Here is a 9,926-nt window from a genome sequence, read left to right as displayed (position 1 = left end):
GCCTGCAAAGGATGGGTCCTCAGCCTTCTACTGTACTCCCTGTATACCTTCGAATTTGGCAACAGAGTCATTCGCTGACAACACCACCATAGAGGGATGGATATCTAATAACAATGAGTCAAAATTCAGAATGGGGATAGAGAGCTTGGTGAAGTAATGCAATGAAAACAATCTGTCTCTGAACGTCAGCAAAACTAAAGAACTGATCATTGACTTCATAAAGAAAGGAGAACACGCCCCCATCTATATCAATGGAACACCATTTTTTCATTGTAAAATGTGATACGCAAACAACGAAACACAAGCCGTACATCCATTCAACTTTCACCCCTCATACAACCTTTCACAGTCTTAGCATTCCTTAAGCCTTCAATTTATTCTAGCTTTTTACACTCAGGATAATATATCTGCAACCTTTTCAAGCAATGAATTTGTTTTCAAATGGTGTTTCACCTTGTAAGGGTGGAGGCGCTGGTGTTGGTCTGGGATGGACAAATTCAGAAGTCACACAACATCAGGTTAAATTCCAACAGGTTTCTTAGAAATTGTGAGCTTCTGCGTTCAAATAAACCTGTTGGACCACAACCTGCTCTTCTGTGATTTCTGCCTCGGTCAGTTGACAGTTGAGGTTCCTTACTGAGTGCAAGAAAATTATCTTATGAGGCTGCAAGGTGTAGAACTGGATGAACACAGCAGGCCAGGCAGCATCAGGGGAGCAGGAAAGCTGACGTTTTGGGTCTGGACCCTTCTTCAGATCAGAATATTTTCTGAAGAAGGTTCCAGACTGTTCTGTTCTGCTGTGTTCATCCAGCTGTTACACCTTGTTATCTCAGACTCCATCAGCAGTTCCTACTATCTCTATCTTACAAGGTTCTTGCTTTGTGTACAAATAGGTATTACCTGCAATTTAATCCTGCTACTTACTGATCTCTCTGCTAACGGAAATTGGTTCTTTCCTATCCACTGCATCCAGGACCCTCACGATCGTGTACACCACAAATTCAATCACCCGTAGTGTCTTCTGTTCCAAAGAAATCAACTCCAGCCGATCCGTCCTTTCCTCATCATATAAGTCCATGGGAACATCTTTTCAATTCTTCTCTGTTCCTTTTAAGTGAGATTTCTTGAAATAACTGCAGTTCTCTAATTGCAGTTTAACTTGTGTTTAATATAGCTTATTATGGAGTGGGAGAGATGTGGGATAATTGTATCCTTTTCTTACATCTTTAGTGACTGTAATAAGATGTAAGAGAGGAGGAATGTTTTAATTCCTTGACTTTAAAGAGGTCATTTAAATGAAGAGTCAGGAATCAAGATTTCTTTCAATTTTAAACAAAAAAAGGTAAATGTTTATTTCTTACAATTCTTAAATATAATCATAACAACTCATTCACTCTCACATGCAGAAATATGATTTACAAAGCTGTAACATGCACCTGTATTACAAACACACTCCTTAGATGATAGGTGAAATATTGCAGGCCTGAGGATTTTCATTTGGTTAACAGAAGGCAAAGGAGGTTGGGAGTTACAGCTTTTCAGTCAAAATTACAGTTGAGCCTCTCTAATGAAGAAACATCGGCCTATGTCTATCAGGCTTCATATCATCAGACCAGGTATCTTCATCCTCAAATATTCTTTCCCTCAGTCAGCTGAAACTGAGTTGGCTCATTAAAGGCAATGAGAAATCTAGTATCCATCCTTCGAAAGGAAGTGCCTAGATATGAATGGTTCATATTTTCTGCAATGTCTCAATCCACTATGGAAGTGTGTTGGAAAACATGACCCAATATTCCCAGAGTCACAAATGTGAAGATTTGATTACAACATGAGCACCAATTTGCATAACTTAAGCTATACAGGATAAAAGCAAACCATACCAGGTACTTCAGTAGCAATAAAAATAATTGTTTATTGTAACACTCTTAACATTATCAAGAACAGCATAAAGGACAAAGTATCTAATGTACATATATCAAACTTGAACTTCTTTAAAAGCCATATGCACAAACAAAGGAAAACAAAAACAGACCAAACACAACTATTAAGTGGAGGGGGAAAATAGTCAGGAGACCAGAGTTCTGTATCAGCAGTCCAAAATCCAAAACTAGATGAGTTAGTTTCACAATGCTTTTTCTTTCTTGCATGATGCCTCAACCTGATCTTCACAGTGATGATCAGATTTTAGTTCACTGGTTGTTTGGTTGAACCTGGGGTCTTTCCAGTTCTCTGTAGGTTTTATGACATTTCTTTCAACATTTCTGAATGTATTTTCTTCTGCTTGTTTGACAGAAGATTGGAGGGAGCAATGTTACAGAGAGAAGAGACATAAATTGCTACAACTAACCTCTGGAGGTCTTCTCACTTCTCTCGGTTTCACCCTCCTCACGAGATTGTGTTAGACTGCATCCTGACCAATTAGAGAGTTGTTGCTACGTTGAGCTTTCCAGAACTCATAACAAATGCTGCCAGATTGTCCGGTCTCTCTAGTCTCAAAGAGTAACATTACTTCATATGTCCCATTTAGTTTCAATCAGTCTTCCAAAACGATGAACAATGCCATGTAGCCTCTCACCTTTTAAAGGGAGCATCCAATTTTTTTTCTCATTTTCAGTCTATTGTCTAAAAATATGCTGTCTCCTGCAAGGATCTTACTTGATCCGATTTGACAGGTCATGGCAATGTGGTGTGGGCCCTATTTGGAAGGGAATCATAATTTGAGAGGTCACTGGATCATCAAGAGCTCTGTGTTTCTTCAGTTTTTCATCTTCAGAGTTTCATCTGTACAACCACAGCAGCGCTGACAACAATCCAGTAGTGATAAACAGAGATTGAACTGGCCTGATGGGCCAACAGTGAATATGGATGAAATCAGGTGAAAATCGATGATTCGGTTAACTTTGTCTCTGTTGCTTTTGATGTGTAAAGACGGCATAAAGGTTGCAGAGATATTTAACCAGTACCCTCAGGTACACCTTCAAATTTCTCGAACCCATTCCAACACAATTCTTAGCTCCAAAGGGTTTACACTCGTATCTTTTCTACCCCAGCTTGTAATGCTGAACTCCAGAAATTCCTTTCACAGTGAGAGCAATTCCTGCTCATTTTCCTTCCAGTACAAGCCCAGTCTCATTTCAAATCTTCACCAATTTGGTCTTTCAAGCACAGCCTGAGTTCCCAACTGCATTCGTGCACAGTGAACCACAGACTTTTGCTTTTAAGCTGCTGTTTCTTTTGAATCCTAGCAAGCAACCAGCGTTTGAGAATTTCAGGGTATCTTTGAAATTCTTCTCCCCCTTCTAAGCCTATCTCCATGACAATGTGAATTACCCAGCCTTTGTAACCAGGGAGAAATGCTGATTGATGAGATTTCAATTCTCTTTTAAAGACTGTAAAGCCTAACAGTTTACAATGTTAACACTTTCCTGGAATTTAGCAGATGATGAGTAAACACAATTGCTGCTGCTGACATTGGATCCCAATGTAAACACTTTGCACCTTCTTCTCAGCAAAACAACCTGGGCCTCTCTTTAATCTATGATGGCCACATCATCAAGGTATGTTGTAATGTAGACTTCAGAACAGGTCATTTAACCTCTTCATTTTAAAGGCATAGTCCCAAAACATAGTATAACAAAATCTTGCATTGTAGCATCCTGCAGTCATATTATGATCATTGTGCCATCATCTTTATGTCACAACGCAAACATTCTTTTTAGATCCATCACAACCGCAGTTACCAGATCCAAGACAGTGACTTTACTAAAGTTACTGTTTGTGAAAATAAGTCTTTTTCAGGACTGAAAGGGTACACTGAACACTTGTATGCTGTGCAGAAGTGCCTATGAGCCTATTTCCATGGAGTTTGTGAGTAGGTAAGAGGGAGGAAGGGAGTGTGCACTCACATATTGATGTCACAGCACCATGGATGATGGGGTAGTCCTGAAAAAACGGGGCTACACCTTAGGTGTCAACCTGGGGGAGGGGTCATATGCCAAAGTCAAGTCTGCCTATTCTGACCGGCTGAAGACTAACGTGGCTGTTAAAATCATCGACAGGAGGAAAGCGCCTGCTGATTTCCTGGAGAAATTTCTGCCCCGTGAGTTGGAAATCTTGGCTATCCTCAATCATCGCTACATTGTAAAAACCTTTGAGATTTTTGAGACTTCAGATGGAAAGGTTTATATTATAATGGAGTTGGGTGTTCAGGGAGATTTACTGGAGTTCATTAAAACAAGGGGGGCTTTACCTGAGGAGGTATCACGTAAGATGTTCCGTCAGTTGGCACTGGCTGTCAAGCACTGTCATGAGCTAGGTGTAGTCCACCGGGATTTAAAGTGCGAGAACCTCCTTCTCGATAAGGACTTCAATGTCAAGCTCTCAGACTTTGGTTTTGCTAAGCGATGCAGTACAGATGATCAGGGACGACCCTTGCTCAGCAAAACCTTTTGTGGCTCTGCAGCATATGCAGCTCCTGAAGTCCTGCAGGGCATTCCTTACCAGCCCAAAGTGTATGACGTTTGGAGCCTTGGGGTAATCCTTTTCATCATGGTGTGTGGATCGATGCCGTACGATGACTCCAACATCAAAAGGATGCTTAGGATTCAGAAAGAGCATAGGGTGGATTTTCCCCGTTCAAAGGTGGTTCCTGCAGACTGCAAGGAACTGATCTATCGTATGCTCCACCCTGACACGAGCAAACGGCTCACCATTGAAGAGGTCCTGGAACATCCTTGGCTCTTTACTGCCAAAATCAAAGAAACAACTTCAACCAAAAAAGTGGAACAAAGCACAGAGAAGAAAGACGAGAAGAGAGACGAGAAGAGAGATGAGAAGCATGGCCATACCAAGGACGACCGACATGAAGGAAAAACAGAGCAAAAGCAAGATGCAAAGTACCAGTGGGAAATTGAAACAGGCCATGAATGGGTGGACATGAAACATGAGGCAAAACACGAGTGGATGAACATGAAGCGGGACAAAGCAGATGGCAAACATGAAGCTGAGCAGAAAGACGAGACCAGGAATGAGGGGAAATCGGATTTCAAGGGCAGCATCTCACCTCAGGAAGCAAGGGACACAAAGCACCATTCCAAAGTACCAAGATCTGAGCACAGGAGTGGAACCAAGACTGGGTCAAGGGCGGAGAAGTCTCTAAACCAAGATGCCAGAACCGACCCTGAAACTGACAGCAGACTGGAACCAAGAACAGATACAAAGAGCAGCAGGCGCAAATCGAGAAGCTTGAGACTAACTGATGAGGATCATCCTGATGACAGCGAGGTCTATCCTGACCAGGAGAGTTTCATTGAAGCACAGAGCAAGGCAGAGCTGAAAAAAGTTAGTTCCAGAAAGTCAAAATCTATTGAAAAACGGGGCAAACATTCGAGCAAATCTCGCACCTAGATATCAAGATAGACAAAAGTTCAGCTACCCAGTAAAAACAACCAACCTCTGAACGAGTCATCTGTCTTACTGCTTATAAAAGAAATCTAATAAAGAACAAGGAGAAACTAATGAACCTTTAATATTTACAGTGAGACTAAAGCAGAGTTTGCAATACAATACAGCAAAGTGAACCCTGCACTTACTGACTACATTAGTTCCTGATTTTAAAATTCTCTTATTTGTTTTAAAATTTCTCCACAGCCTCATCCATTTGTATGCTAAACACTTCCAATGCGCCCACCCACTTCCCAAAATCAACTCCAGCTTTGCAAAGAACTTTACTGCAAGATTTCTGCTGTACTCTCATTCTGAATGCTTCTCCATCTTCAACATCAACCATTTCAATATTAGTGGTTTTGCTTTTAATTGCCTGGGCCCTAAGCTTTGGAATCCCCTTCTTTAAATCTCACTATTCAATTTCATCCTTTAAGATGCACCTCATAACATTTATATTTAACACGCATTTGGTCACCTGCATTAATATCTTTCTAGCTTCATGTTGTATTGGGTTTATAAAACAGTTTCACAGGAGCAGTATCAATGTAAAGCAATTGAGGCTCACTTTCCAGTACAGTATTGAAGGTATGCCATACTGTCAGAAGTGCCATTTTTCAGATAAGGAATGAAAGAGAAGTCTTTGGTGCTTGTAAAAGATGGCATGGTAGCATTCTAAAGATGGGGATGGGCAATGGCAGGGTAAGTAACGCTGTTGGACTAGTAATTCAGAACCCCCGGTTAATGTTCTGGGGGCATGCTCATTAATCCCACCCTGGCAAAGAGTGAAATTTGTATTCAATAAAAATCTAGAGTGAAAAACTGGCTTGATGGCAACCATGTTATCAAAAATCCATCAGATTCACTGAAGTTCTTGAGGGAAGAAAATCTGCCATTCTTACCCGATCTGCCCTACGTATATCTCCAGACCTACAGTAATGTGACTGACTTTTAACATCCAATGAACAAATATTTTTAAAAATTCAAAGTGTGAAGGAGCTAACTCCATGCCCTGACTAATATATACCCCTTAATTAACATCACAAAAAACAGATTATCTATGAATGATATCATTGCTGTTGTGGGTGTTATTTGTGTGTAAATTGGAAATTGGTTGCCATGTTTCCTACATTACAACAGTGACTATGCTTTGAAAGTATGTTATTGGCTATACAGCACTTGGAGATGTTAAGTGGCCATGAAATGCACAAGTCTTTTTTCTCTATTTACAAAATGTTGCTGATGCTTTTATTACAGCATTGAATGATGAAAGCAAAGAGCTAGGACCTGAGAATGACACATGGTTCAGTCAATCAGTGCCTGAAACAGGATAAACAAATTCAGTCCAGCAAAAGAAATCTCGTGAATGAGGATGATATAAAATGAAAGGTGGGGTTAGGAAGGACAATCTGGTTCTTGAGCTCTTCATGACTTCCTACTACTCGGCTGCCATATTCAGTTCTGATATTGCTTCATCAGGACAAAGACTGATCTGCAGAGTCTTATTCTCTGCACCTTCTGGTCTGGACCATTCCAGCTAATAACATGAAGCCACTGACAGAACTTTACTTCTTTTCCTTTTCTCAGAATCTCACTCATTGTCTGCCTCAAATCTTGGTCATTCAGTTTACAGGAGCTCAGTGCTGCTGGGCCTGGTTGATAATCCATCTTACTTAGAACCACACTTGGGACAAACAATGAAACTGAATTTAGTCAGTGGTTGGCACTGGGTAATGAGCATGAAGCCTGCCATCTTGGGATAAAAAGCTTAGCATGTCCTTGAGATAGGGAAACCTGCATCCCTTGCCTATACGTGACTCCAATATCTTCGCCTGCTTGAATTAATGCTCTCAAAGATTATGGAGATTAGCAAAGTGTACCACACATAGCTCAAAGGGACACTCAAATACAACGCAGCTTTCACTTAAAAAGAGTTTACATTTCAATCTACTTAGTGTTTAGTTAATGCAAATTAAATTTCATATCTCTTTCCTTCTTCTCTGTACTCCCCAATCCTCATTATACTGCCACATGGCTTCTAATTTGAAAATCTTTACCTTGAATTTTTTCAAAAAAATGCAATGGAGATGCACTGTTTTTTTCCGTATTTACCATTGGAGCATTTGTTACAGGGGAAAAAATGACTTGATTAATTGAGAATAATAATAGAAATTGTCAAACCATATTGTACTGCAATGGATTGTGCCCTTACCTGATGCACCTAACATTGCAAAAATGCCTTCATAAAAATGCAAAGGCAGACAGAGCCACGGAGTGAATTATCATTCAGCTGAGAGACAGAGCTCAGTCATTGACATGAACCAATAACCAGCCTAATTGAGGGGTGTCTCTACCCTGCAGTCCGCTTGAAGTGTTACAACTCCAGAAACCCAAAGAAGAAAAAGACATCACCAGCCACAGCCCACTGCCTAGGACAAGAACAAGGGATTCCCCAAGGAAGTTTAATGTCAACAAGCAGCATTACAACAACAGAAACAGCACATGGAGAGAGCCAGGAGATGCAAAAGAGGGAAGGGCGTAGTCAGAGGAATGGGGAGGACTAGGGTAGTGGTTGGGGTTGGTGGATGGAGGAGACCAAAGAGAGATTAAGACATAGAGTCATAATGAGAGATATGAAGGGAGACAGCGAAAGATTTATGGAGAAAAAGAGAAACACACATATGGAGGGAAAGAGAGACAGGCATACAGAAGGGTAAAGAAAGAATGAGAGTGACAGAAAGGATGAAGAGAGAGAGAGAGATAAAGGAGAGAAAGAGAGAAATAAATTGAGATGTAGAGAGGGCAGGACAGGGCACAGGTGGCATGGTGAAGGGAGCAAAGAGAGGGTGTGGATAAGAATATATGTAACAAAGAGAGGGGAAGGGAGGGGAAAAGAAAGAGAGGAGATGGGGTGGTGACGGGTGATGGTGGAGGAGAGAAGGGAGGGCTGATGGGGTGATGAAGGAAAGAAGAAGAAGGGGAGGGTGACAGAGGAAAGAGGAGAAGGGAGGGAAGCTTAAGGAGTGGGAAGGGGTGATGGAGAAGAGAGGGGATGTGGATGGACAAGGAGAGAGGAGGGGGATGGAGGAGAAGAGAGGGGAGAAGAATGGTGGAGGAGGAGAGGTGAGGGTGATGGAGGAGAGACAGAAGGAAAAGCAAGTGGTACGGAGGAGGGGAGGGGCTGTGGAGGGTGGAAGAAAGGTGAGAGAACAGAAGATAGGAGGGGTGAGGGGAGGGGGACAGTGGAGGAGGAGTGGAGAGTGGTGATAGAGGAGGGGAGGGGTGATGGAAGACAAGAGAGGGGATGGGTGACAGAAGAGGAGGAGAGAATAGGGGAAGGGGACAGAGGAGGAGACAAGGGGAGGGGTTTGGAGGGGGGAGGGGGTTGGAGGAGGAGAGGAACGTAAGTGATGACAGAGGAGAGGAGTGAGGGTAGGTAGAGGGGGAGGAGGAGAGGTGAGAGGTACAGAGCAGAAGAGGACAGGGCGATGGAGGAGAGGGAACTCTGCCAGGATGTTGCCAGGGTAAGTTGGGTTTTCAAGAAAGTATGTCCAATTTGCCCACATTTTCATATCATTCAAACTAATAAACAGCTTCAATTTGAAAAGAGCTCAGATGCTGTCTCCTCCAGGTTCAAGGGTGACAGCGAAGGGTTGAGCAAGTTTGTCCGTAGTTCACAGGAGACAAGTGAACACTGATATTAATAAATAATGGAAATAGTTTCCAGAGTTCTAAGTGCAGGTATACTGCAGGCACCAAGAAACTGGAGCAGTGGTGGCACTGGATCATCAGAAACGTGTAGCTGGGCAGCTCTGTGACTGCATGCACTGCAAGCCTCACTGTGTGATGTACCAAATATTCATTGCTCAATCATTATAATGTCAGAGACATTACAAGCTCACAAGTTATAGTTGAGCTGGCAAAGATAGAGCTGGAATCGACCGTAATTGCAAGCTGCACAAAAACCAAGTTTGTTGAATCAGAAAGGATCCTTTGGCAGGGAAATTGTGCATGTACGTCGGCATGAATGTGAATAAACATGAAATCGTATTTCCTTCTCAAATATTTCCATTATTTTTGCAACATATTTCAGATTTCCAAAGTCATCACAATCAGCTTTTGTGAGTTGAAGGGGCAGTGAGGCGCTTGGTTGTGGAGGAATGTGTTCAGCACTAGGACAGGTCAGCAACTTTCTTCCTCTTCGGCAGCTGCAGTAGATTATCGGTGATAGAGGTGGGGTCCTGGTTGCCCGGGGTGTGCAAGGCACCAAAAGCATTAGGCGTTACACCAGCGCATGGTGTTTTACAATGTGGCGTTTGTTTGGGAGCTGGTGATGGGGTGTAACTAGCGCGTAAAGCTCTGTCTGTATACTTGCTGGATGTCCGGTTGACGAGACGCTGCAAGGCTGGTGACATCACAGGGCTGATTCCATGTGGAGACAGACTGGGAAAGAGAGAGATAGAGAGAAAGAAATATATCCATGA

At 42.3% G+C, this 9,926-nt stretch overlaps 2 protein-coding genes across 2 annotated transcripts in view; one reads left to right on the top strand and one right to left on the bottom strand.

Moving 5' to 3' along the window:
• Nucleotides 1–1,887: 1,887 nt before the first annotated feature.
• ess2 (ess-2 splicing factor homolog) overlaps nucleotides 1,888–9,926 on the bottom strand; it is a 42,736-nt gene continuing 34,697 nt past the window's right edge. Inside the window, exon 10 of the mRNA XM_048556039.1 lies at nucleotides 1,888–9,885. Coding sequence (XP_048411996.1) covers nucleotides 9,615–9,885 — 271 coding nt within the window. The 3' untranslated portion in view covers nucleotides 1,888–9,614. The remainder of the gene's footprint in view (nucleotides 9,886–9,926) is intronic.
• On the top strand, nucleotides 3,866–5,406 carry LOC125464331 (testis-specific serine/threonine-protein kinase 1-like). Its single transcript, XM_048556640.1, has one exon. The coding sequence runs from the start codon at nucleotides 3,925–3,927 to the stop codon at nucleotides 5,404–5,406; it is 1,482 nt and encodes a 493-aa protein (XP_048412597.1). The 5' UTR covers nucleotides 3,866–3,924.

Source organism: Stegostoma tigrinum, chromosome 26 (assembly GCF_030684315.1).
Source record: "Stegostoma tigrinum isolate sSteTig4 chromosome 26, sSteTig4.hap1, whole genome shotgun sequence".
Lineage (NCBI taxonomy): Eukaryota > Metazoa > Chordata > Chondrichthyes > Orectolobiformes > Stegostomatidae > Stegostoma > Stegostoma tigrinum.
The sequence above is the reverse complement of the archived record's forward strand: the minus strand, read 5'-3'. Positions and strand labels throughout refer to the sequence as shown.

Excerpts from the sequence above, each read along its gene's own strand:
- LOC125464331 (XM_048556640.1), top strand. The coding sequence starts at position 3,925 with ATGGATGATGGGGTAGTCCTGAAAAAACGGGGCTACACCTTAGGTGTC.